The sequence below is a fragment of the Miscanthus floridulus genome, chromosome 4 (genome assembly GCF_019320115.1).
Source record: "Miscanthus floridulus cultivar M001 chromosome 4, ASM1932011v1, whole genome shotgun sequence".
NCBI lineage: Eukaryota > Viridiplantae > Streptophyta > Magnoliopsida > Poales > Poaceae > Miscanthus > Miscanthus floridulus.
In genome coordinates this window covers 112,200,411-112,227,950 of record NC_089583.1, presented here as the reverse complement: position 1 = coordinate 112,227,950, position 27,540 = coordinate 112,200,411, and the positions used below count along the sequence as shown (strand labels likewise).

The 27,540-nt window shown below is 45.1% G+C and overlaps 3 protein-coding genes across 4 annotated transcripts; 2 read left to right on the top strand and 1 right to left on the bottom strand.

Moving 5' to 3' along the window:
- The first annotated feature begins 7,905 nt into the window (after window positions 1-7,905).
- On the top strand, window positions 7,906-19,323 carry LOC136550350 (DNA mismatch repair protein MSH2-like). Its single transcript, XM_066541896.1, is given in 15 exon segments — window positions 7,906-8,191; window positions 8,289-8,338; window positions 8,450-8,482; window positions 9,250-10,323; window positions 10,808-11,281; window positions 11,283-11,360; window positions 11,443-11,553; window positions 11,629-11,718; window positions 11,798-11,869; window positions 15,181-15,291; window positions 16,035-16,043; window positions 16,045-16,162; window positions 18,038-18,237; window positions 18,358-18,510; window positions 18,807-19,323. Coding segments are annotated over 15 exon segments (2,829 nt in total). The 5' UTR covers window positions 7,906-8,136; the 3' UTR covers window positions 19,008-19,323.
- Window positions 19,324-20,304: 981 nt separating this feature from the next.
- On the top strand, window positions 20,305-22,807 carry LOC136550348 (uncharacterized). Its single transcript, XM_066541893.1, has 2 exons — window positions 20,305-21,093; window positions 22,362-22,807. Exons 1-2 carry the CDS (start codon window positions 20,314-20,316, stop codon window positions 22,446-22,448), a joined length of 867 nt encoding a protein of 288 aa, XP_066397990.1. The 5' UTR covers window positions 20,305-20,313; the 3' UTR covers window positions 22,449-22,807.
- Window positions 22,808-23,679: 872 nt separating this feature from the next.
- LOC136550349 (vesicle transport protein GOT1-like) lies at window positions 23,680-26,918 on the bottom strand. 2 transcript variants are annotated; one of them, XM_066541894.1, is made up of 7 exons: window positions 26,752-26,908; window positions 26,513-26,610; window positions 24,673-24,764; window positions 24,505-24,585; window positions 24,322-24,419; window positions 24,116-24,197; window positions 23,680-24,019 (listed from the first exon to the last, which is right to left on the bottom strand). In XM_066541894.1, exons 2-7 carry the CDS (start codon window positions 26,541-26,543, stop codon window positions 23,981-23,983), a joined length of 423 nt encoding a protein of 140 aa, XP_066397991.1. In that variant the 5' UTR covers window positions 26,544-26,610; window positions 26,752-26,908; the 3' UTR covers window positions 23,680-23,980. The 2 variants fall into 2 exon arrangements, with proteins under 2 accessions (XP_066397991.1, XP_066397992.1); XM_066541895.1 differs by having other exon boundaries at window positions 26,513-26,918.
- Between the last annotated feature and the right edge of the window lie 622 nt (window positions 26,919-27,540).

Below are 27,540 nucleotides of genomic sequence, written 5' to 3'. Positions count from 1 at the left end.
CATGAGAGGCAAGACAATGAGAAGCACCATATGAGCAAGGAAGAGAAAGCTCAATTAAAGAGAAAGTGCTACTCATGCCAGGGAAAGGGGACACATGGCACATTCATGTCCCCTAGGTAAAACTTCTAAGCCTATTTCAATTGATGATGATTCTATACTTAGGAAGGAATAATAATGATACCTCTATGGTTGCTATTGCAAAACATCCCGCTATTCATACTAAGGCTATGCCTAAGTATGTTGCTCCTAACTTGAGAGGACCCAAACTTGTTTGGGTACCATCAAAAAGTGGATGATAGATTATAGGTACCATCGGCATTGGAGACTTGATTCAATTGATTTCATATTGATCATCATATGTTGAGTCAAGATATGAAGTCTAGTGCGCATCCAAACCCAATGCCAAGTGAAAATTGAGTGAAGTCCAAGTGCTATCAACATACAAGTACTATAATTCAAGTTGTTCGTGATTCATTGGATATATTTGATGACTTGCAAATAATTGAGTTGAAGCTTACTAGTTGGATGATCATGAACTAACCAAGTTATATCTCATGTTGATCATTTCATTTGGGTGCATATGAGTTCATTGAATTGGATAAATATGCAATGTTGCTTGCTATAAGAGATGATTGAATGGATAATTGATTAGTAGTTCAAGTTTGGATTGATTTGTGTTGGATAAGTTCATAAGATGACATTTAGTAAGTGGATTGAATGGATTTATGTCTTGTGAAAGTATTCAAACAAGTTAGTTTCAAGTTTGATTCATATTTGAATGAAGTATAGCTCAAGTGATTGAAATCTGCCCTATATTGAAAATATGAGTGAGCTATTATCTTAGCCATGTTTGAGTAATCAAAACTTATTGAATTGGCATAAAAATTGGTATACATGCTCTAGACTTATGGTATAAGATGTTGTAAAATTTTCATGAGAATTGGATAAGAAATGCTTCAGTTTTGGAGTGGATCTTGTCAGCTATAGTGCAGCAGTTTTCAGAATATAGCAGTGGTGGAAGAATTGAAATCTGGTAGCAATTTAGAAGTCAAATGAATTTCAAATTTTTACAGCTGCTAGATAAATTAGTAATGCACACCTCCACCAAATTTCGTGGTATTTAGATTTGTACTTTGGGAAATATGCTTATTTCTTTGAAGGGTACAGAATCAGCCAGAAAAGTGATAAATATTGGATTGATCTAGAGTCACTTTGATTGAAAGGTCCTCAAGTTGGAAACATAGTTACAAGTGTTTGAGGTACCTAAGTTTGGTTTTGAGATGATCTAGAAGCATGACAAGCAAAGAGTACAAGGCTATTTGATTATGGAGTGTACTTTGCACACTTTTGGTACTCAAGATAAAGATCAAGATCAAACTCAAGTTGAAGATAAAGTTTAAGTTCTAGATATGATTAGAGATCATTTGATAGAAAGAAAAGGGCTTAAACAAGTAGAAAGAAAATGACTTAAAGAAGGAATCAAGGTTACTCATTAAGTTAAGTCCATCACTTAGATCAATCAATCAAGCTATTTCAAGTGAGTATCAAGAATGGTTCTTTGGAAAGAGGTCACTTCTCCCTAGTGTAGGGGCTTACCGCCTATGTGTAGGTAAACCAAGTGTGGTACTTAGGAAGGCTAACATGTAAGTGATGATTCGAGGGACATTTGAGATGCTTAGTTGAAGCAATCAAAAGGGTTGATCAAGAAAAGCAAGCAACACCCAAAAGAAAGCTAGTCATGATATTTCAAGTGGTATTCCAAATAGTTCTCTCATGCAAGCAAAGATCAAAAGATGAAGCAAGCCAACCACAACAAGAAAGTACACTTGATCATAAGTGGTATTCATTTCATATGAATGAAGAGTGGAATTCAAAATGGTGTCTATTGGTCTTCACCAAGCTTATAATTGAACTTCATATTGCTATTGGAGTATTAGAATCTATGTGACTATATTATACTCCAATATAGCAAAGGTATCATTATAATGTGCATGATCATTTCATCCCTTACTAGTATGCGGTTAGTGCATATAGTACATGCTTCATAGGATCATGCATAACAAATGAAATGTTTAAATTCATAGCCTACCACTATTGCTTGAATGATTACTTGATCTAATGGTTAGTATATGAATTTGTTCATGAGCTAGTGAACCCAATTGCTTGACTTAATTTGGATTGCTAATAAGTGACAAGTACAACATTAGCAAGATAACCCTTGCAAGAGGTGTGAAGAAGCTTGTCATTGGTTCAAACCGAACTTAAAAGTTTAGAAAATGATTGTGAAAATGCTAACACACATACACATGATGGTGTACACTTGGTGGTGTTGGCATATTTACAAAGAAGATGAAGTTGGAGTTGATGTGGATCAACTTGGTAATGAAACAGAGGCGAGAAGGGTTTGAAACTCTACCGGCGGAGTGTCCGCCCATATAGTGCGGACAGTCTGACTGGTGTCACCGGTGCCCTATATAGAAAAGATAGGGTCTCACAGAGTGAACCGGACTGCTGGTCATGTGGTGACCGGACACTGGAGTCCTACATCCGGTCAGTGGTGGCAGAAAGTGTGCAAGCGTCGGTCTTCGATCGAACGCTGGCGCTGGAAGTGACCGGACTGCTGGCAAGGGTGCATCCGGTCAGGCTGACATACGGTGACGTAGGCGACGTAGAGAAGTTGGAGAAGGACCAGACGCTGATGCTGCGTTCGATCGTGACCGACCGAACGCGTCCGGTCGTGACTGGTGCCTTACTGGAAATGATCGGACGCTAGGGTTGCTGCGTCTAGTCAGTTTGTGCAGCTGCATCCGGTCATCACTTGACCGTTGAGATCAAGTGACTGAGATTGAATGGAGGCAACACATGGCTGAGCATCTGTTGATCGGACGCTGAGGTCCTGTGTCCGGTCGATACGACCGGAGCGTTCGGTCGTCCCGAGTTTCACCTAGTGAAGGGGTAACGGCTATTTTAGCCCGTGGGGCTATAAATAGAAGGTGACCTCGGCCATGGCTAGAGTCGAGCACCTTGGGGGACTTTGTGTCCATGCTTGTGAGTGCTTGGGAGCCCTCCATCTCACATAAGCTTGATAGTGATCATTTGATTGTGTGAGAGAGCGATTCTAGTGCGATTGCTTCGTGAGGTTGCATCAAGTGGCACTAGATGATCGAGTTACAAGCCGGTGGTGCTTGTTACTCTTGGAGGTTGCCACCTCCTAGGCGGCTTGGTGGTGGTCTCCATTCAAGCCCACAAGAAGCTTGTGCGGTGCTGTAGGGTCGAGATGGCGGACTAGAGGGGGGGTGAATAGTCCTTTTCTAAAAATAATCGCGTCGGCTAACCGAAACAAGTGTGGAATTAAAACTATCAGTCTAGCCAAGACTACACCCCTCTATTTATGTTCTCTAGCACCTTCTAAAGATACTAATTAAGCAACAAAGTTGTCGGGCTAGCTAGAGCTCACCTAACCAATTCTAGAAGCAAGGTCACATAAACCTATGCCACTAGTACTTCAAGCAACAAGGGAGCTTCTACACAAGCTAGTAAGCAAAAGCACAAAGCCACCTAAGCTCACTAGCAATGTTCAATAACAAGGCAACCAATGCCAAATTAGAGAGCGCAATTACTTAGCTACACAAACTAGATAATGTGAGTACACAAACCAAATTAGCTACGCAAAGGAGCTACTACTATGCTACACAAGCAAGAAGGTAACTAGTAAGCTACATAAGCTAACTAATTACAAGAGCAACTACACAAGCACAATGTATATGAAATATAAATACAAGCTTGTGAAAGGGGATTGCAAACCAACGGGAAGAACAAGGTTGACACGGTGATTTTTCTCCCGAGGTTCACATGCTTGCCAACACGCTAGTCCCCATTGTGTCGACCGCTCACTTGGTAGTTCGACGGATAATTGGCATCACCCGCCTAAGCCCGCACGTCAGGGCACCGTCAGAACCTACCCCGAAAGTGAGGGTAGCTCAATGATACGCTCAACTAGAGTTGCTCTTCGCGGCTCCCGCGGGGCGAGCACAATGCCCCTCACAACGCTCTTCTCCGGAGCACCGCACAAGCTTCTTGCAGGGCTTCAACGGAGACCACCACCAAGCCATCTAGGAGGTGGCAACCTCCAAGAGTAACAAGTACCACCAGCTTACAACTCGATCACCTAGTGCCACTCGATGCAACCTCACGATGCAATCACACTAGAATCGCTCTCTCACACAATCGAATGATCACTATCAAGTATATATGAGGTAGGAGGGCTCCCAAGCACTACTACACAAGCCACCAAGGCTCTAGTGTGCTCAGCTATCGGCCTAAGGCCGACCATGGCTTCTATTTATAACCCCATGAACAAATAGAGCCATTACCCCTTCACTAGGCAAAAGTCAGGATGATCGGACTGCTCCGGTCCGATCAACCGGACGCTGGACCTTAGCGTCCAGTCGTGCGATGCACGCCACGTGTCCCCTTCTTCAAACGCTATTTATCCGATCTCAACGGTCATCTGACGACCGAACGCTCCAGCTTGAACTGACCGGACGCAGCAACCCCAGCGTCCGGTCGTTTCCAGTAAGGTACCAGACATGACTGGACGCGTCTAGCTGATCGCGATCGGATGTAGCACCAGTGTTCGGCCACTCTCTGGCCTTTCTGCTCTGCCTACGTCACCACACGTCACCCTGACCGGACGCACACAGTCAGCGTCTAGGCCACTTCCAGTGCTAGCGTCCGGTCGATGACCGACGCCTGCTCGCTGATAGCCACTACTGACCGGACACTGGAACCCAGCATCCGGTCCACTCTGTTAGACCCTATCTTTTCAGAACAGAGCATCGGTGGCACCATCGGACTATCCGTGCTCTACGGGTGGACACTCCACCGGTGGAGTTTCGAACCCTTCTCATCTCTGTTCCATCGCCGAGTTGATCCACATCAACTCTAACTTCATCTCCTTTGGAAATGTGCCAACACCACCAAGTGTACACTGCTATGTGTATGTGTGTTAACATTTTCACAATCATTTTTCAAAGGATTAGCCACTCAACTTGCCACGCCACTCAATGCTAGCGATGATGCAAAGTTAGATCACTCGAGTGGCACTAGATGACCGATATGCAAACAAGTTTACCCCTCTTGATAGTACGGCCATCTATCCTAAACCCGGTCACAAACTTCTCTACACACCTATGACCGGTGAAATGAAATGCCCTAGGTTATACCTTTGCCTTGTGCATTCCATTCTATCTCCTCCAATGTTGATGCAACACATGCACCAACATGATCGACAATGATATGATCCACTTCATATCATCACGTGATCATATTGGTTCATCGATCTTGACTTTACTTGCTTTTCACCATTGCCTTCGTCCATCGATGCCAAGTCTTGCTCAAGCTTCACCGCCACGTGGTCCATCGCTCCAAAGCCTCCGACTTGCCCTTCACGCTTGCAACTGGTCCATCAAACCAAGTCTTGTTTTGATCTTCTCCACCTTGATCATATGACTCAATGTCATGTCTCATGTGCAATGAGCTCCTTCATCATCACATGTGTGAGCTTTGCAACATCTCCAAGCCATTTTCACCTTCATGGCATATGTTGCTCATACATATGTACCTATGGACTAATCACCTGTGTATCTCACATAAACACAATTAGTCCATCTAGGTTGTCACTCAATTACCAAAACCATACAAGGACCTTTTAGGTGCTCTGGAGAAGAGCTTTGTGAGGGGCATTGTGCTCGCCCCACGGGAGCCGCGAAGAGCAACTCTAGTTGAGCGTGTTATTGAGCTACCCTCACTTTCGGGGTAGGTTCTTGCGGTGCCCGACGTGCGGGCTTGGTGGGCGATGCCAATTAGCCGCCGAACCACCAAGTGAGCGGTCGACACAACGGGGACTAGCGTGTTGGCAAACACGTGAACCTCGGGAGAAAAATCACCATGTCAACCTTGTTCTTCCCATTGGTTTGCATCCTCGTTACACAAGCTTGTAATTACTTTTGCATACATTGTGCTTGTGTAGTTGCTCTTATAATTAGTTAGCTTATGTAGCTTACTAGTTACCTTCTTGCTTGTGAGTATAGAAGTAGCTCCCTTGCGTGACTAATTTGGTTTGTGTGACCTTGATAGTCATATTGCTTAGTTTGTGTAGCTAAGTAATTGCGCTCTCTAATTTGACATTGGTTGCCTTGTTATTGAGCATTGCTAGTAAGCTTAGATAGCTTTGTGCTTTTGCTTACTAGTTTGTATATGAGCTCCCTTGTTGCTTAAAGTACTAGTGGCATAGGTTTATGTGACCTTGCTTCTAGAATTGATTAGGCGAGCTCTAGCTAGCCCGGCACCTTTGTTGCTTAATTAGTATCTTTGGAAGGTACTAGAGAACATAGATAGAGATGTGTAGTCTTGGCTAGATCGATAGTTATAATTCCGCACTTATTTCGGTTAGCCGATGCAATTAATTTTAGAAAGGACTATTCACCCCCTCTAGTCCGCCATCTCGACCCTTCAACAAGCTTGAATGCTTTTGTAAAGCAATGCTATTGTCAGTAAATTTAGTTTTCAGTTTGTGATGTTTCAGTTTTCTTGGAATTGTGCACATAGTGCAGGCAGCATACATAGATTCCGGTTCACCCTCTTGCATACAAAATGCTTTCTAATTGACTACTTCCATACAATTGACTAGTTCCATATCTTGCTCATAATACAACCCAAAGCTACACCTACACACACTGCCGCTATCACAACATAATCCGTTTTCACCCTCTGTACTTGCAACTTTAGTTCCAACACGTCCTTCACGGCACTGCCAATTTTCTTGTTCAGTGCATCCACCTCTTGCTTCATGTCCACAATGCGGTCGACAGAACCACCTTCGACATAACCACCTTAACAGTCTCCAGACCTAGGAGGGATCACCTTCTTCCACCGAGTTGGGAGCTGCTCTGGGCTGCGTAAGTAACATATTGCGCCTCCGATATGATGATGTCACAAGTTGTTGGGTCATCCTGCATCCCATGAAACCCTAGCCGCATGAACACCAACCAAAAACTCGAAATCGAACACAAATTGACTTACTTTGATGTTGTTAGGGCACTTCATGAAGCTTTGGCCATAAGTGGCCCGCTGCTTGCTTATGATCCGCACGAGCTGGACGCGGCAATCCGAGCACTCCACGAGTGGGGGCAACGACGCGCTCTGCGTCGAGCTGGAGCCAGTCGCTGGCGGTGGCCTAAACTGGTTGCCACTCATCCTCGACAATGGCAGGCCAGCGTCGCCGGGAGAAGAGGCACGTCGCAAGGGCAGGCAGGCAACGACGGCAATGGCGTGCGAGAGAATGAGGAAGGAGAAGGGAGAAGAATGGACGCCAACTGCTCTACCTTATCCAATCGAACAGGGGCAATACAGTCCTATATGAGAATACGCCGCCTGCCAGTGGGCCTAGCTTCGCGGGAGACGTAGATCAGGGCGTGGATGTGTTGTATCAAGAGTTGTAATGGTAAATTTCCAATAAGAAGAATAGTAATATCGTTCTTCAAAACTTAAAAAATTGTAATGACAAGAATCAAATATCACTTTGTTTTGTCGCGAGGGGATGCTGGGACGGGCGTAGGAGCGCCGGGCCCCACCTATCGGGCGGAGAAGCGTTGTGAAACCGGACGGTCTTTTCAAGAAGGAGGCGAGGTGAAAGCGCCGGTGAACGATTCTCTTCCGTAATTTTTAGTTGTCGATAGAGAGAGATTGAGATTAATTCTGATTGAAACTAAATAAAACATTAAATGTTTTGAAAGAGAACCTCGAATATACCCCGCAGGGGCCGCGATCCCGCGACCGCGACCCCGACCCCGACCCCGACGCTCCCTGCTCCACCCCATCACGGCATCACCCGTTCCCCACGAAAAGCCCCTGAGACTCCGCGCGCCAAACCCGTGAGACTCCGCGCGCAAAAGCCCCATTTCTCGCCGCGGGACGGCGCGAGCCCCATCTCCCACCCCCACGCGCGCGCCTGTAAACCCTAAACCCCGCCTTTTCCCGCCACCCGTGCGCATTTCGCCGAGCACATCGCCCGCACCCCGCATCACCACCGCCACCATCACAACCTCTGCACACCGGGCGGCGGACGGCTGGACGATGGAGGGCGACGACTTCACTCCGGAGGGCGGCAAGCTCCCCGAGTTCAAGCTAGGTCCGTGCGGTCGCGCGCGCCACACCGTCCTTGGTTTCTTTAGATCCGTCGGGCCACTCATTCCTCTTTTGTCTTATTTTTTCTTGTGGTTGGACAGATGCGCGGCAAGCGCAGGGTTTCATCTCCTTCTTCAAGAAGCTGCCGCAGGTGCGCTCCCTCGATTTCACCTTTCTGGGCCTCAGTTTTGGGCTACTATTTTGGAGAGTCCTTTTTGCTGGCCGATTTATTTCCCTTCGTTTTCCCTTTTTGGTCTGGCAGGATCCCCGGGCCGTTCGTCTCTTCGATCGCAGGGTAAGTGATTCCAATACATGTAGATGTGAACCTTTTTTTGTTTATTTTTATCATGGGCAATTGGATGAACTAGATAAATGGGGGCGAAATGGCTCTGGTACAGTTGTTACTGTTAGAAAATATGGACACGTGTGCCTTTTATTTTCGCCTGATAAGTGAACATGTAGATTGCAGATGATTCATTAAATGATGATGATGTTAGCTCAATTTGGTTGACAGTCTATGTACCATATGAACTGTTCTCAGCCATAATTTAGGGATTTAATTCCTAATATTGGCGTCATGCTTATATGTTAAATTCAAAGTCCTCAATAACTTAAAGCTGGTAATAATGAGGTAGCAAACTAGGGAACTGTTTGGCATTTGGGAGCAGTGCTGTGTACTTTGGATTACATAATCTATGACCACATTTTTATCCAATAGGATTGTGCCCTGCTTGAAAGTGCATTTAAAGAAATGGTCGACAATTGAGAAATTGTTTCCTTGGAAGGGGGCATAAATGTTTAGAAAAAAGAAATTTCATGAAATTTATGCAGATATAAGATGGCATTTCTTCCAGACTTATTTTAATATGGGGCACTCTTTTTCTGCATTGAATATGCATGCCAAAACTATCTTATACTATAGTAATCACTACTGTTGAGGGATACTGCTTCCAGGCAGAGTTAAGTCTAGCTGTTTTTTTTTTCCTTTGGGAATTTAATTCCTATGTGTGTCAACCTTCCACTGTAAAATGGCATGCTAACTAGTGCTCAAATGTGGTTCAGGATTATTACACTGCCCATGGCGAGAATGCTACGTTTATTGCAAGGACATACTACCACACAATGTCTGCCTTGCGTCAATTAGGTAGCAGTTCTGATGGATTCTTAAGTGTTAGTGTGAGCAAGGCTATGTTTGAGACCATTGCCCGCAACATTTTGTTGGAAAGGACTGACTGTACATTAGAGCTCTATGAGGGAAGTGGGTCAAATTGGAGGTTAGCAAAGTCTGGAACACCTGGAAATATTGGTAGTTTTGAAGACATTCTGTTTGCAAACAATGACATGCAAGATTCACCGGTCATTGTTGCTTTGTTTCCAGTGTGCCGGGAAAGTCAGCTGTATGTAGGGCTTAGTTTTTTGGATATGACCAATAGGAAGCTTGGGTTGGCTGAGTTCCCCGAAGATAGCCGATTCACAAATGTTGAATCAGCTCTTGTTGCATTAGGTTGCAAGGAGTGTCTTCTCCCAGCAGATTGTGAAAAATCCATTGATCTGAATCCCCTTCGAGACGCCATTAGTAATTGTAATGTTCTGTTGACTGAGAAAAAGAAGGTTGACTTCAAATCCAGGGATCTTGCACAAGATCTTGGTAGAATAATCAGGGGTTCTGTTGAGCCTGTACGTGATCTGCTATCTCAGTTTGACTATGCTCTTGGTCCCCTTGGAGCTGTTTTATCTTATGCTGAGTTGCTAGCAGATGATACTAACTATGGAAATTACACAATTGAGAAGTACAATTTGAACTGCTACATGCGACTTGATTCTGCTGCAGTGCGAGCATTAAACATTGCAGAAAGGAAAACTGATGTAAACAAGAACTTCAGTTTGTTTGGTTTGATGAACAGAACCTGTACTGTTGGGATGGGAAAAAGATTGCTTAACAGATGGCTGAAACAACCTCTATTAGATGTTAATGAAATTAATAACCGATTGGACATGGTTCAGGCTTTTGTAGAAGACCCAGAGCTTCGTCAGGGACTCAGGCAACAACTTAAAAGGATATCAGATATTGGTCGTCTAACACATGCTCTCCGAAAGAAATCAGCTACTCTGCAGCCTGTTGTTAAGCTTTATCAGGTTACTTCTGCAACCTACTGTTATCTTATTTTAATGACTTAGCAAAGATAATTATTTGCCTGGAAATGTATTTGAATATACAGTAATATTGGTTACTAGCTGCTAGTGTAAGGCTAGTAACATTTAATGAAAGGAGTGCACTGAACCTTTGTAGCACTCCCTTGAATTCCAAATGTAGGTCCCTTTAGAATCCTAGTCGGTCAATTTTTTTTATAACTTGGCCAATCAATATATGGGAAGCTATATGGATTGACAACACATAGTTGATGTTACTAGAATAATCATGGAAAATACTTTCATAATGTGTAACAGTCAAAGTGTTACTGTTGTTGTCCTAGACCTACATTTTGAATCACAAGGAATGCTTATTTCTGTGTATTTGAGGAAACAGAGTAGAATTAGGTTTCTTAAACAAGGGCAACACCTCCTAAGATGCATACCTTTTACCACAATTTTTTAACCCATTTACTTATTGGTTTTGCAGTCCTGTAGCAGAATCTCATACATCAAGGGCATTCTTGAGCAATATAATGGCCAATTTTCCACATTGATAAGGTCAAAGTTTCTTGAACCATTAGAAGAATGGATGACAGAGGATCGATTTGGTCGGTTTTCTTCTCTTGTCGAGACAGCTATCGATCTTGATCAGCTGGAGAATGGAGAGTACAGAATATCTCCCCTATATTCTTCTGACTTGGGTGTACTAAAGGATGAGCTTTCTGTGGTTGAAAATCACATAAATAATCTGCACGTGGATACAGCTAGTGATCTGGATCTTTCTGTTGATAAGCAACTGAAGCTAGAAAAAGGACCTCTTGGACATGTGTTCAGAATGTCAAAGAAAGAGGAGCAGAAAGTCAGGAAGAAGCTCACTGGCAGCTACTTAATCATAGAAACTCGTAAAGATGGTGTAAAGTTCACAAGTTCTAAGCTGAAAAAGCTAAGTGATCAATACCAGGACACTGTTTGGTGAGTACACAAGTTGTCAGAAAAAGGTGGTTGGTGATGTAGTGAGGGTTTCAGGCTCCTACTCAGAGGTACACTAAGATAATTATCTTAGCTTCATAGTTTATTTTTTTCTCTATACAGATTTGGATAAATCTTCAATTCTTGGTGTAGGTATTTGAAAACTTTGCTGCAGTTCTGTCGGAGTTGGATGTTTTACAAAGTTTTGCTGATTTAGCAACTAGTTGCCCAGTTCCTTATGTTAGGCCAGACATCACAGCGTCGGTAAGAAATACTTCCTAAAACTCCTTTAAAATGACAAATTTCGAACGCAGCTCTAAACTTGAGAACACATTGCAGGATGAAGGAGATATTGTTCTACTAGGTAGCAGACATCCTTGTCTAGAGGCACAAGATGGTGTTAACTTCATACCCAATGATTGCACTCTTGTAAGTTCCCTGTAATATGATATTTGCAATTGCAGCACTTAATTACTGAAGTTAGTGACGGTTCGATGGCCCTAAATAGGTGAGAGGGAAAAGTTGGTTTCAGATCATCACTGGGCCAAACATGGGAGGAAAATCCACATTTATAAGACAGGTTAGATTTGCACTTTCATGGTAATTTTTTTGATGAACCACTCAAGGAATTTATTTATATGCATTTTATCCAAAGACATGGAGGTGGCAATTTCTTATCAAAAGAAAAGAAAGAAAAGCAGTTTGAAGCCTAACAACCTTCTGAAATGTCATGGATTTATGTATAGGAAAGATGATCTTTCTGGTACTATATGTATTACCTCTCTTTATTAACATATAACGTCCTAGAATGCGTTCATTCAAACTTCTCTAGGGACCACTGATTTTGAGTAAAGCTATTTGTATTGATAATGCGGAAGTACTGTCAATTTTGTTGTGTAAATAATTTTCATAATATATATATAATTTTTTTGTCATATCTATATAAAAGCTTTGGTCAAAGTTTCACAGGTGGCCATGCCTATGTCCAAAACATAATACATTTACATACAGAGGGAGTATATGACCACTATTCCTCTTATAATATAACATTTGTTTTTTTTTTTGAAATAAAGGCAGGAGCTCTGCCGCTCAATTAAGACAGAAAGAATTTATGTACAAGAGGATTAGCCAACGGGATGCCAAAAAGCACACCCGATAGGCTAACCAACCCACATGACGCAGCTGAGCACTAACACGGCACAGTACCATGGGTCATCGTTGCCGAACATGGCCGAAGACGCCAGCAGCTCCGACTTCTCATGGCAGTCCACATACAAGCCACCCACCAACGAGCCCGAAGCAAACAGCCGCAACCGGTCATCGTTGCCAAGCTCAAGCACCCCGCAAAGAGCAGCTCCGACTTCCAATCACGGCCACACGCCTCGCCTCCAGCGCTTGCCGACCCCTAGCAGCCCCCAGCCCACGATGAAGGTGGGGGCTCGCCGCGTGTCATCGTTGCCGAGCCACGTCCCAGACGCAGCAGCTTCGACTTCTCGCGGCAAGACCCGCCTCCACGCGTGATCAAGGCGCCAAGAAGCGAAGAACAATCACCGAGGAGACAACTAGGCCACGACGAAACCCAAACGCGACGCCTTCAGGAAGGTAGCAACGCCGATGGCGCCACCGTCGCACGTCCAAAGTGGACCGGGCTTTCACCCTTGGATGATAGTGCTAGAGGGGATACACGACGCCCCCAACAGGGAAAGCGGCACCCACAAGTGTCGCCGTCGCTAGGCTTTCGCCTAAGGAGTCCACAAGCACGAACGTCGGGCCAAGAAGCAAGGCCCCTTGCCATCCATCACTGCCATCACCGTTGTCCTGCCGCTCCACAGTAACCCCTTCAGAGGGGCCTCGACGCGCCGGCTGCACGCGGCAGCCGCACAGCTGCGTCGGCCGTCACCCCCTCCGGCCGGGCAACGCGGAGCCGGACCTGACTCCGCTGCTCGCGAAACACTGCCGCACGACCAACGCCTCAGCCGGCCGCCGTCGCCGGCTCTTGGCACGTGCTGCCGACGCTGCACGTGCCCCACCCCCGTGGGCGCCGCCCCCTGCCTAGGGGCGCCAGAACCGGTAAAAGAGCACCGGTGCCGACACCCCTTGCTGTCGCCGCCGCCTCCGCCTTGGCCAGCCACCGCCCTCCCCAGCCCTTCGAGAGAGAGCCGGATCCAGGAGCCAGAGCTCCAAATCCGGTCGCATGGACACCGGATCCAGCCGCCCAAGACTGGATCCAGCGAACCGGGCCAACGCCGCTGCGCCGCACCGAGGCCTGCCTCCACTCCACGCAGCCCAGGTGCAGCCTCCTCAACGCCGTCGCCGCGCAGCCCACTGGCGGCCTCCATGCCGCCGCCGTCACGCGCAGCACATGAGAGGTGTCCTCGCCGTCATCTCGCTCGCGCGCCACCACCAAGAGGCCTCCGACCACCAGATCCATGCACGGGGACGACAGATCGGGGCGTTGAGACACCGGATCCGCTCGCATCTGAGCTGGATTCGCGCCGCCGGTAGCCGCCTCCGCCGCCCGCACAGGTGCCCTACGGGAGAGAGGGAGCGGGGAAGAACGCCCAGCCGCCACCATCCTTGCCCTCCGCCGGACACCCGACGTCGAGCTCCGGCGGCGGCCAGGCTGGGGAGCGCGAGGGAGGGAGCCGGCCGGCGGCGGAGAAAAAGCGCCGCCCGAGTCGCTCCTTGGGGAGAGAGCGATGCGGGGGCCTATGGCCGTTTTTTAATATAACATTTGTGGCAACCAAAGTTTGACCATTAGAAAGTATTTCTAAATACAAACCTAATGCAACCACTTTTGTAGCACAAACTTTCATATGATTAGACCAATTGTTTGTCAAAGACGACAAAGTTTGAGTTTTGAAATATGTGTGTTCCTTATATTTTGCTATAGAGGGAGTATGATCAATGACTCATGCATACGAGTGTGAATAATTAGCATTTATTTTCAGTTATGGAAAATTTCACTTATAGTTGTTTACTAAATTTAGTAGAGCTCTCCATCTCCACTTCCACTACAAAAATACATACTTAAACATATGTGCACTTAAATGTGTAAATATGTAAATTTATTGCTACACTTGGATCCACATCTTATGTGCTGTTCCATTCTTATACCCATATATATTGAACTACAAGTTGTCTGTGTGTGTGTGTGTGTTCGGGTCTATGTATGGCTCTTTTCTCCTGCAATTAATACAATGATACGCAGCTCTCCTGCGTGTTCAAGAAAAAAAAAAGTATTTCACCACTACCACCCTACATGCATAATGCAAGCATTACAATGCAATAGTATTATAGTAAAGAGTTTGTGTATTTTCAAAACAAAAAAAAGTGTTTGTGTACTCGATGCCTTCCGTGATATGTTTTTCTGTTTTCTAGATAGTGTGGGGTGATTTATTGAGTAGTTGTATACATACAGATTTGATCCAAGAACTTCACCCAAGCAGATGGATTGCCCAGAAATTAGATTCTTCACGATTGATAAAGAAGGGTTTTGTTATGACCCAAAATGTTGCTGGAACAAAGTCAGTTGTATGAGCATGTATATGTGACTCTTGATATACTCTTTGAAAAGCTGATGGTAAACGAGGTCTGTTATCCCAAGAATCCAGTAAAGAGTTTGAGCATTGTTCTGTAACTCCTTGATCAATGTGTTTGGAAAAACTGAAAAGCAAATCAGTTTGATTCAATTGGAGTGCATTTGGACATGTTAAACATACTGTGTGAAGTTCCTCCATGTTCTAGCTCCATCTTCTAATTCTTGGACGTTGGCTACTGAATTTAATATATTTTTTCAAACATATTATTTGAAACAACTAATAATACCTTTTGTTGCTTACATTCCTTCATTTATCAGCTTGTCTCAATTAATTTTCATATGGGAATCAGGTTGGTGTAAATGTCTTGATGGCGCAAGTTGGTTCCTTTGTACCTTGTGATCAAGCAAGTGTTAGTGTGAGGGATTGTATTTTTGCTCGTGTTGGTGCTGGTGATTGCCAAGTAAGTTGGTTTGATCATCAAAGTATTTTGTTCTTAAGTTTATATTGGAAATGCCCTTTTGTTCTTATTTAAACTTCTGTTGCAATAACAAATACCGTGTAGTGTTCTCTTGCTACTCATACTTGTACAAATTTTGCAAATCAAAGATGCAAATGAGCAGCGTTCATCTTCCTTTAATACAATGATGCACAGTCCTCGTGTGTTCGAGAGAAAAAAAAAGATGCAAATGATCAGGATAAAGGAACATGAACCAGATGAATGCCACATTTGCTATATTAGCCAAGTCTATTTAACAAAGTACACAAGCTGGATAAATCAACCCCCCCCCCCCCCCCCCCCCCCCCCCCCTCCCCCAAGGCCAAGTGGGCAACACACTCAACTCATACAAACTCAGTTACATAGGGATCAGAACAACAGGTCACCCCTCTCTCTACAGCTCCTTAGTAAGAGGTTCAAGCCAGTATCTCCTCATGTGTGTAATTTTTCATTTTTTTTGAACAAAAATGGCAGGAGCTCTGCCTTTCAATTAGCCGAGGAAAGAGTTCAAAACACACATTACATGTTAATCCCACAGCCCAAAGGATCCAATAACAAAACCCTTCTTTTTAAATTTAACGGTAATGATGGCAGGGTCTTTTCTCATAGTAAGATGAAACTTTCTGTTACTTTTAAGCAAGCATTAAATTTGTATACTTCTGCAAAGAATGATGTCGTAAACTGTTTTGTTTACATTTATTTGGCAGCTTCATGGCTGTATCAACTTTTATGCAAGAAATGCTTGAAACAGCATCCATCCTAAAAGGCGCTTCTGATAAGTCTCTTATAATTATTGATGAGCTGGGACGTGGAACTTCCACGTATGATGGATTTGGTCAGTGTTGTATACCTTTTCTTGTTTTTTCTCTTACAAGTTTGTTAATCATCTTTCCTTTTGTTTCTTTTTAGCGTACATAGACTACTATCTGTATTACTTCTAGGCGATATTGAATTATTGACTTTTAAATAGTGTTGGTATTAGAATTGAAGCTGGAAATTTGCATACTTCTAAGCTCATTCTACTAGCATTGCATATATTACACTTTTTACCTGGTTAGATACATCTCTTGGACCAAAGTAATTCCCTGTACCCTTGCACTTGCTGATAAATGTTCCATTTACCGGAAGTAATTGGCTGGTTGCTGCTGTTAGTCAGACCCACCAGCCTGATCTGGGAAAATAAAATTCTGTATTCCTTTTAAATTGTTTTGAATTAAAACCTAGAACAAAGGGGGCATACATCGTCGGTGTTTCTTTTTGGCAGTGTTATTAAGGCGTCGCTTAAGTGTCGGGGCGGTACAGGCTCGCCTTATGGGTAAGGCGCCGCCTTGTCGCCTTATGCGCATGGTGATGCCCCCTCGATTCCGCCATCTCCTCGCCGCCGTCTGCTCGATCTGGAAGGGGATGGTGGCGGCTGTAGATCTGGATGTGGAGCAGCGAGGGAGTAGAGCAGAGCAGCGCATCCGGAGAGAGAGGGGAGCAGAGCAGCGCATCCGGAGAGAGAGGGGAGCAGAGCAGTGCACCGGAGAGAGAGGGGAGGAGCCGAGGAGGGAAGCGGAACCACGGAGAGACGAGCGGAGGTGGAACGAGTGGCGGAGAACTGGAGAACAAGAGAGGAGCAGCGCTGGAGGGGATTGGGATAAGCCACGCCAGGAGGGGGAGGGGCACATGGGCCGCCTGGTGGGCTGGGCTAGCCCACTTCTTACTCCTCCTTTCTTTTTTCTTTTTTCCTTTTCTTTTTTCTTCATCATCTACTGCTCTAAGCTGCTGTTTTAAGTTTTTCTTAAATTCGTAAGGCACTGAGGCGCCGCCTCGCCTCACGCTTTAGTTGCCTAAGCGTAAGGCGGTAGTTACTCGCCACGCCTCGCCTTACCTCCTTAATAACCATGCTTTTTGGTTATGTAACAGTGCTGCAATTTGAAGTTAATCATCAGTGAATGGCGCATTGCATGGAATGGAGCTTCTGTATAGATAAAAAGAAACAAATAGTTTTTGGGCAAAACTGTATTTTGTGTATTTGCTTGCTTCCCTCTATGTCTAGTCATGCTATTGTTGATTTTGGATGCAGTTAACAACCTGCTGCATGCAACCATGCCGACAATTCTTAGTGTAATCATTCGTTGGTAACTACCTGCATGCATAGCATGAATCTTGCTACATTCACATTTATTGGCATCTCAAATCTCCTATTGCCTGTAATACAGAATGCTAGAATGGTGTCTTATGATTGCCTTCATACCGAAAGCCAAGTTCCACTTGTCTGTCATACCAAACCTGTGGACATTTTTTGGATTATTTGATCATGATCTACAACCTTTATTCTAATTGGGTCTATACAAGAGAGTTGGACCAAGTGGGCTAACTTTGTTAATCCCAGATTATGTTAACCAAATTAGCTATACACATGTACTGAACACCAACATCATTTGGGCCTCGTGTGGTGTGGCATGCAATCTCATGCTTCAATCAACCAAAAATAGTTTTAGTTTGTTGCATTTATCCATTTTTGCTGTCATTATAAACATTCAAATCTACTTATTATACGCATCACTGGATGAAACTAGCAATTACCATTTCTAATTGAGTACCCCTTTTTACAACCTTGGTTACCTGCTGCAATGCACTGACTTCAGACAACTGGAACTTTTCATTCTCATTTGAGATTGAACCTCTAACTCTCATTTGAGATTGATATATTATTTGTTATCAGGTCTTGCATGGGCTATCTGTGAGCATCTTATGGAAGTGACTCGAGCACCTACCTTGTTTGCCACCCATTTCCATGAATTAACTGCATTAGCACATAAAAATGATGATGAGCACCAACGCGTTTCAAATATCGGAATTGCAAATTATCATGTGGGTGCTCACATAGACCCATCAAGTCGGAAGTTAACTATGCTTTACAAGGTATGTCATGATGTGAAATTCTTATCCACATTTATAGTTACAGAAACAAGTTGGCATTATTGGTTTGCCAAATGATGCCTCCAGATCTTCTATTACAATATTTCCCTGTTTGTGTTGTAGGTTGAACCTGGTGCATGCGACCAAAGTTTTGGTATTCATGTTGCAGAATTTGCCAATTTTCCAGAAGCTGTTGTTGCCCTTGCAAAAAGCAAAGCAGCAGAGTTAGAAGACTTCTCTACTACACCTACCTTTTCTGATGATTCGAAAGACGAGGTATATGCAGCTAAAAATTTCGAGCTCAATGCTATGGGTTCTTATATGAATTAAAATGCATATGCTTCCTCCCATGTGAGCGATCTTATCATAAAGAAGATGAATATTGGATTCATAACCCGACAAAATTGACAGTAGTATATTTTTGGAGTTTTTATGGCCATACATGCAATTATGGTAAAAATTACTTTTATCTGCTGCACAGTTCATGGGAGCTTCGGTGCAGAGGGTATCTTTCTTACCCATACTGTGCTGAAACTCAAACCTCTTTCTAAGCTAGCGAGTGTTCTGTGCAGGTTGGATCAAAGCGCAAGAGGGTATTTAGCCCAGATGACGTCACCAGAGGAGCTGCTCGGGCTCGGCTTTACCTTGAGGATCTCGCCGCATTGCCTATGGATGAGATGGATAGGAGCAAGATCGTGGAGATGGTCACCAAAATGAGAGATGATCTGCAGAAAGATGCGGCTGACAATCCTTGGCTTCAGCAGTTCTTCTGAAGCTAACTAATCCCTGTGTGGATGGAGATTTCATTAAGGTTAAACCATAAGAGAACCTCGCTGATGCTAGGATCTCCTGATCCATTTTGTTAATATACGCATCAGCAGATATACTCTAATCTTCAGGCTTAGCAGAACAAGTAGTAGGCTTTGCCAAGGTCATCATGCGCAGTGCAACAGAAAACCATGTGCATATGTAGCGCGGTAGTGTTGCTACTCCTGCATACCGATCGGATGCAGTTACTCTGTTCTACCCTGTCTGTCATTGCACGCCGTCGTTTGCAGCCGTGAAGTCTGCTGTGCCACTCTCGTCGAAGCTTGAAGTTTCTGCACGTCTATTGCTGTGCTGCTTGTCTAGCAAAATTCTTGCAGTGCAAGTAGGGATGATGGTTAATAGGGACTGTTGGGATTTTTGTCGAGGATGATCTCACAACGGCCTTTAATCAACTTTTCAACCCAGACAGCATTGATCTTAACACATCAAACATCATCTTTATTCCCAAGAAGGCTGATGCTATTGGAGTTAGAGACCCGTCAGCCTAATGCATAGTGTAGCAAAATTTCTATAAAAAAAAAACTCATGCAAGTTAGCCAATTATTTATAATCTGGCTCTTGCTAGATTGCTTTCCAAAAAATGGTGCATCTCTACTACACCCAGAACGTGGTATTGAACTCAAAACCTCTATCGTTGTTTTATTAATGCATAACTGCAAATGCGGTGGTTTGTCTTCTATAGATAGGAACTAAAAAAAAAGGAAAACAGGACAAATAAACAGCGAACACATGTATAGAGCACCATACTTAATTACCAAGTCTCCAGGTAAAATCGAAGTGGAATACTAAAACCTACACATAAAACAAGATCACATTTCAGTCTCTGCACTTCACATCCACATGACCACACCATTCAGGGTCCTGTTTGGAAGCGCAAGATTTTTGTAGAACCACATCTAAATTTTACAAAGAATCAATTTAATTTTATTATAGAAAAAAATGTAGTAACCAAACAGGCCCTCAGCATTCACGCAACTCCTGCTCAGGTACTGAAAGAAGTCCCGAATCGCAGGCTCGCAGACAGGCACGCTCGGAGGATCCTCCCTCCAATCCAGATCAGCGAGGACCCCACCTCCAAACTGCCGAGCGAAAAATCAACTCCAGGGAGAGCAAGATATAAGAGCCAAGTTACTCGTTTACGAGACCAGGTATAAGAGTCAAATTATACAATAGTATCTTCTATTTATCTTTAAAAAGTTTTACTCTTCTAATTCTCCTCGCAACGCTTGTTATTTGGACTCTCTAACACCTATGTTTATGTGCCTAGCTTGGCGCATGCCTAGCTTGGCGCATGTATTCAGCTCTCATCTCTCTCGTATCTTCTCTCCTCTGCATCAGCTTAAGAAAATCTACAGCAGCGCCCGCGGCCGCAGGCCCGCAGCCATGGGCCACCAGGGGCTAGCTCCGGCGCCGCTGGACCCGCAGTCCCCACCGATCTCGGTGGCGTCGTCGTTGACCCCGGCCTCGCCGTACTCCGAGCTACACCCGCTCCTCCTGCCCTCCCCGAACCCGCTCTTCCTCAAGCCCAAGACGCTGACGCTCTCCCTCTCGTCCTCCTCCCTCACCTCGATGGCCTCCTCTTCGCCGCCCGCCCCCGGCACCGATGCCTGGGAGGTCGTCACCCCCACTGACCTACCAGTCGCCCACGTGGACGACGGGCTTGATGACTGCGCCATCTTCCCGCCGCGGCTGCACGAGGGGCTGGGCCTGGACGGCGAGCCCGAGGAGGTGCCGCTGCTGCCAGCGGCGGCGAAGGAGGCGGAGGAGGGTGTGGAGGACGATGAGTGGCTGTGGGGGTGGGGGTGGAGGTGGGAGAGGTGCCGCTTGGCGGCGAGGCGCGCTTGGGCGGCCGGGGTCGGGACCGTCCAGGAGCGGGTGCTCGTCCACGGCGCATGTGGGTGCCCGGCGGTGAGGCCCGCCGTGTGGTCGGCTGCAGCGGCGGCCGCTGTGGTGGGGGCGCTTCTGTACGCCCGTCGGCGGGATAGGAGGGAGCGGGACCTGCTCGTGCTTCTCTCCAAGGAGAAGGATAAGGTTTGGATCTCTCTGTAGCCTCTTAATCGTGATGACAAAGCGATGTGTATGTGAATTCTACTGGTAGTTAATTAGCTAGTTTCTGTCATGGAGGATCCACTGGGACCAACAGTATGGTGACATGGAAACTAGTGGTTATTGGGCTTCCAGGGAGATGCCATTGATTTCCTTTAGGCTTAGAACAAGCAAGATATTTATCTGAAGTTCAATATCGATGTGAAATTAAGAACATGTTATTAGTGTGATCTTGCACCATTTGGTTTGCGGGGAAATTAAATTGATCATATGGAAGGTGTTTGGTTGGTAAATGGCATCATCTGCATTGACATGTGGCCAGTATGTTTAGTGAAATGCGCAATCACTTGTATTTTTATTTTCTCCGTCTAATAAAAATTGGGGCAAAGCTTTTGCCGTCCCTTCTAAAAAAATTAAGGTTTTAATGTTGGATCAAATTCAAAACTAAGGGGGAATGTTTATGGATTTGTGAAACAAGAGTAAAACAATGCCTTAGCAATGTTGCTAATATATCAGTTGGCATGTGTAGATAGTGGGGATTGAATGCTGATAACTTAATTTGATACTTGGTCTGTTCAGACGTATGGTCAATCCATCACTTTGACACTTCAGTTCTCTTCTTGATGTTGGGTTATATTCTGATATTCTTGTTAAGATTGGGTTCAGGGAGGCAAATGCCAAACAGCAGCCCTTGAACACTTCAGTCCTCTGTCTTCCAATATCTCACTACCTTCAAATAATTCCACTTGATTCTTTGTTGGAGAAACAAAATTACACTTGAGTTTGTCTTGTTTTATTTAATGGCTTTCCTTTTTTCCAACTCTAGCACCAGCAGCCCTTGAACAAAATTTAATCAAGCTCCTTCTCTCCTTCAAATTAATTTGCAATTAAATCACATTCTATTTCACAAAATGTTTGAAGACAGACATTGTTCTCATATTCTAGAACACATATATTGTTGAGTGTTCAACTGATTAGCAGACTTAAGTTCTACTGTATCATATTTAGTTTTGGTGGATTCTTGCCAATGTTTGTTTTTTTAACTCTTAAAAATTGTTGTGCTGGATCCTAAGGGTTGAGGTGATTGTGCCAAACTATTTGGTATTCTCCACAGACTATAATCTTTACCTGTTACTGGTTTACCACCGAGCAATATCCAGATTAAGGAAGCATAGAAGTGCATTAGACCAATAAATGTTCACGTGATGATTGATATTCCAGAACTCATTGGATTCTTGCTTTTCCTTCTGCAGAGGATAGCACAACTGCTGCATCAAATTGCTTTAATGAGTGACATCAGAAGCGGCAATGAAGCAGTGAAGATCATCAGGAACTCCTAATCGTGTTAGCTATTGAAAGATTCAGTTGCTATGTTGTAGCAAACTGATTAGGTAGTTAGAGAATCAGACTAGTCAGCATGCAGGATCAATACTTAGCTAAATTGTAGTTTAGCTGCATGATCTCCACGGTTCTGACGTTTATGTATAACTAGATGCTGAAACCTGAAAGGTTGCAACCCAATCTCAAGCAATCAATAGTCACCACCTCATGTCTGTTTCTTCTTAAAATATTTGTATAGCTGAATGATTTGGTAAGTCGTAGATATGTGGAAACTGTTGTTGATATGGACAACCCTGGACAATGTTCTGTAAATGTATTTATTGCATTGTGAATTTTGATCATTCACTGAATTCTGATACTTACGACCATGAAGTTGGCTTTCTGTATATTGCACCAAGTCCCAACTATAGTTGATATTAGGGTCCCTCATTAGACATGAGAAGTCAGGTTTCTGAAACATTTTAGCTGAAGTTCAGGAAGCCATAAAAAATCCAGGGTTTAGTTGTCTGCTTACAACACTTCAAATTATATGGATGGAACTAGAGATCGTTCCTAGTGACTGGCATGGAACAGCTAAGATTTTAACTGGGTTTGGTGAGTTCTTATGCTTTGGATCTCTCCTAGGTTTACGAATGTAAGCTGTTTTGGCACAATGCTCCTGTAAGTTACTGCCCTTTTCGGTTGGAAGTAAGTGGCACTGGCAATATATACTCAATTTGCTTCAAGCCTCTCAACCGCGTAATGATGATGGGAATGGTGATAAGCTTTTGCTCTATGATTCTTCGTTCTAAGGGCAACTGGCCAATTCTCTCTATGACTCTTTGCAGGCAATGTCATCTACTCATCTTTACACCGTCATGCTCTAGCCTCTAGGTGAGGTGAAGAAACTGTTCGAACCTGTTCAGATAAGAATACCAGACCGAGCTACGGGCGCCAACCAGTCGTGGGCTCGTGGCGTGGCAACCCGTGCTGGAACCAAACCCGGAACAGGCAACGCGAAGCGGCCATGCCATGAAACTGTTCTGGTGTCATCGCATATGCAGCTGGGCTGTTGGTTTGGCACAACGAGCTTCTTTTTTGCGAATGCAAAGTTAACGCTCGACCGGACATACGTACACAGGTTCACAGGAAGTCATGTTTATCAACAAAATAGGAATAGCGGTGTAGCACAACAGTTCCTCACAAGGCGGCTGGTTTCCAGACCAGTTCACAGCTCCTCAGTCATCGTCATCCAGAGAAGAGGCACCATGTTATCACCATCGATACATCTACCTACATATTAACAACCCGACAGATGCCTTCTTGCAAAGAAAGACCAATGTAGTTATGCTATGTTGAGACATACTACTGGTAGCAGCATAGGAAGATCCAATACCAGCAACAACGACCTCCTTTTAAGTCTCTCTTTAAACCGGATAGTAGAATCGACGAATAGAAACAAATAAAGTGCATATGTCAATTGGCCTACTTCTGTACAGTACAGGCGATTTCGCAAGGCCTGGGGGTGATCCTAATCCAGTAGCCCGCCGAGTCACACCGGGACCCGTCTTCCTCTGAACCGAGTGATCAGCTGCACAATTCCAACAGGGAGGAATCAGCGCTGAGAACAAAAGCACGGGGAACAAAGAATAGCTGAGGAATTTATGAGTTTATATGATGATCATACCGAAGTCACAAGAGGGTGGTGGAATATCCAACCGACGGAGGGGCTCTTTTGCAGGTAAACAGCAGCTGTTGGCCAGAAGGCACTGTGAGGAAATTCAGCAGCAGTCAGATACAATGCCCAAATGTTTCTATTTCACGATGCTACCAGAGAAACAACTGCCAGGAGAGAGTAGATCATACAAGAACAACAGGAAAGAAACTACCAACCTGAAGAGAGTGATGAAGCCATACGACTCCACCATCATGCCTAAGGCAGGCCATCCAATGAGGACCAGGAAAAAACCAAACCCGAAAGAGAGTGAACCCTGCACAGTTTATGAGGCTCATTTGTTAGCTAGAAATATAAATGGAACTGAAACAGCTTGGGTTTTGCAGGGAGAATGTCAGGACCTTGTGATTCTTAGGCTTGGTGAAGAATTGCACAGTTGGCTTCAGCCCAATGGTCAGTAAGACGCCAGAAACGAAGAGAATCTGACAACATGGCAAACAGCAGTGCTTATCAGTAAACAGGAGGCTAGATTGAAGTCAGAAGCAATCAAGAGGATGAATCATTCTTACATTCCCCATTGCCAGGAATCCCTTGTCAAACAGCATAATGATCCCAAGGAATGAGAAGAGAACTCCAAATCCAGTCAAGCCCAGCCCAATCTCTGTTGACAAAAAGAGGACATAGACGGTTTAGCAAAAGTTGGGAGAAACTGATGCGTTATACATTGCAAGTTTGCAACATAAGCACAGCACAGGGAGCTGAAGTGTCACAACCGTCAATAAGAAAGCCAGTTTACTCAATATGTTATGTCAGTAGCCATGTTTCTCTATTAGGCCCTGTTCGCTTCCTGGGGAATGACCTCCAGGAAGAATTCCCGGCCGGATCGGTACTTTCATTTAGGCCTCGTTCGTTTCCACGGGAACGGCCCGGAACACGGCCTGATCCATCCAGATTGACATGGCCCGGTTTGAAGTCAGGTCGGGCTAAGATTGGCTATTCGGTTAGATTTGGCCCGGAACAAAACTTGGTCAATTCGAGCCTTTCCCCTCCCAATTTGGCCCGGAACGAAGCCGGAGCATCATAGGTCCGGAACGGAACCTGGCCGACGGCCCGGTTCTAGTGGCCACTCAATCCTGGCCTGGATTGGATTTAGGCCTGGCACCAATACAGGTACTGCCGAACAAGGCCTTATATTAGCTTTCCAAGGCCGAAATCGTTCCTGGCGTCGAATCGACTCAAACGAACGGAGCCTTAATGGATGATACCTTCTGATCAAGTGACCAGAAACAGAAACCATGTGCCATGTTGCTGAACCGCATCTGACATTTGCTCACCAATGGATGACCAACTATCAACATGCATGACTGAAATTCTTAATCTAAATGTGTGTCGGATTCGTAGAGGCAAAACTCGTTTTCTGTACCAACCAAACTGTATGAAATGTGCCTAGAGAGACCTTGTAATTCTCGGAGCATAGTTTTCCTCGTTTAACAGTGGCGAAACATAGTGTTGCTACTACATCTAACAATCTCTCATCAGTGGCTGACCAACAAACATGATTATATAGCAACAGTATAGCATTTTTTTAATCTGTCAGATAACAGCATATGTAATCTAGATAACTGCATAAGTTGTCACAGAGTCAAATAAGCAAGCCAATGTACTGAGCATACTGTGTATTGCTGGATTACATATGGACACAATTGATTATTAGTAGATTACATCTGGACACAATTGATTATTAGTAGATGAGAAAACATCAATTTTATGGGCAAATTCTTCCTATTAATATATGGCAGAATTCGTAGAGGTAAACTCATTTTCTGAACTCTAACCGGACTGTAGGCGCGCAGACTGCAGAGACCAGGGAGGCAATGTTCATATTCAGAGCACAGCTTTCCTCATTTAATAGTGAGGCAACCTTTCTACTAGCACATTGTATTGAATGCATATGCTAAACACTACAGGAACGCACACAGATAAAATGCAATGCAGAACGTCAATGAATTTTGGTGAGAATTCTTCACTCTGAAGGAAGACAAGTTACATTAAACCCATGGCTAATTGGACCTCAAACTCTGCGGTACTACCAAGTATCATGATTTGGAAGTGAGGCAACCATCCCAATCCCCCAATCTCCACCAAATGACTCATGCACAAAAACAGCGCGAAACCGAGAGGCAGCAAGCGCGGCCGGTCCTTCACCCGCACGAACAACAAACTAACCGGGCAAAAAAGCGAAGCGAGCACGACCAAATCGCCCCTCCCAAACAGCTCTCGGGCAAAGCGAAAAGTACAAGCAAAAGCGACCTGAATCATCTCACAAACACGCACGCAGCACCAGACGGCCTCACAAACCGCCAGCGAAAGGGAGAGGGAACCGGAGCGGGTGGGCGAGGAGTCGCTTACTCTTGCGGTCGTTCATCTCGAAGGAAACCATCGCGCCGACGACCACCCGCAGCGAACCCTCCTCCTAGTACCGGCTACCGCAAGCGACCAGCCACCACCTGCAACAGCAGAGAGAAAAGGGAAGCAGATGGAGAGTTAGGCGAAACCGTGCCGCCGTGGCCATAAACGAAGCGCACGCCATAGGGTGTGAGGTTTCGATCGCCAGCGATCGGAACGCAGACGCGCGCGCGCGCGCGCACCTCTCTCCGAGAACCGCGGATCCGAAGGCGCACGAGGGTGAGCCGGTGAGGAGAGGCTGGGCGGTGGCGAGGACCGAGGAGCGGGGCAGGGGACACGAGAAGCGCGGATGAAGTTGAACTGCTGCTGCCAGTGAGACGAGAATGAAATCCCCACGGCCCACGCTGGCCGAAGGGGTTTTATCGAGATGCGTGCGTGCGTTAGTCGGCTCGGACGCCTGAAGCTTCGATCGGTCGGTCGGTTCGTCCGGCCGGCTTCTCTGGAGAGCGAAAAAAAATGTTTTGTGCGGTGCATACGTGGCGCGCGATGACGCACGCCGCACGCGCTCTGCTGGAATCCTCCGGGCTGGCTGATTGGCTGGCTGCCTGGTTGGCTACCTGCCTTGGCACCGAAGAAAGCGCGGGACAAGGCGAAGAGGACCCATTTCTTAGGAAAAAAGTTACCTGGAAACTGTACACAGCGCGGCACCGTGCATGTGTAGCTTGGATGGCGGACGTGTGTCTCCGCTTCCGATCCAATGCTGTACGGTTCGCAGCGGTTCTTGATTTGTCGATTAAAAAAAAAATCAAGATCGATGATTTAATTAACTGCTGGAAATGTCTAGGAGATCCGTGCTTCAATTGCAGCCATAAGGAGGGAGACACGCGTCAGCCATCGATACTAGGTATACACGGTCCACGTTTTTTTTTTCCATTTCATAGGAAAAATATTACCTGAAAACTGCATGCAGCGCGGCACCATGCATACGTAGCTTGGATGACGGATGTGTGTCTCCGCTGATTTCGAGTCAC

Bases quoted from the DNA above. Each gene is read 5' to 3' on its own strand.
- LOC136550348 (XM_066541893.1), top strand. From the start codon at position 20,314: ATGTTTATGTGCCTAGCTTGGCGCATGCCTAGCTTGGCGCATGTATTC. The intron at 21,094-22,361 runs GTTTGGATCTCT...TTCCTTCTGCAG, and splicing joins TCTCCAAGGAGAAGGATAAG to AGGATAGCACAACTGCTGCA.
- LOC136550349 (XM_066541895.1), bottom strand. From the start codon at position 26,543: ATGGTTTCCTTCGAGATGAACGACCGCAAGA. The intron at 24,586-24,672 runs GTAAGAATGATT...CCATGTTGTCAG, and splicing joins GATTCCTGGCAATGGGGAAT to ATTCTCTTCGTTTCTGGCGT. The intron at 24,198-24,321 runs GTTGGTAGTTTC...ATTTCCTCACAG, and splicing joins GGCTTCATCACTCTCTTCAG to TGCCTTCTGGCCAACAGCTG.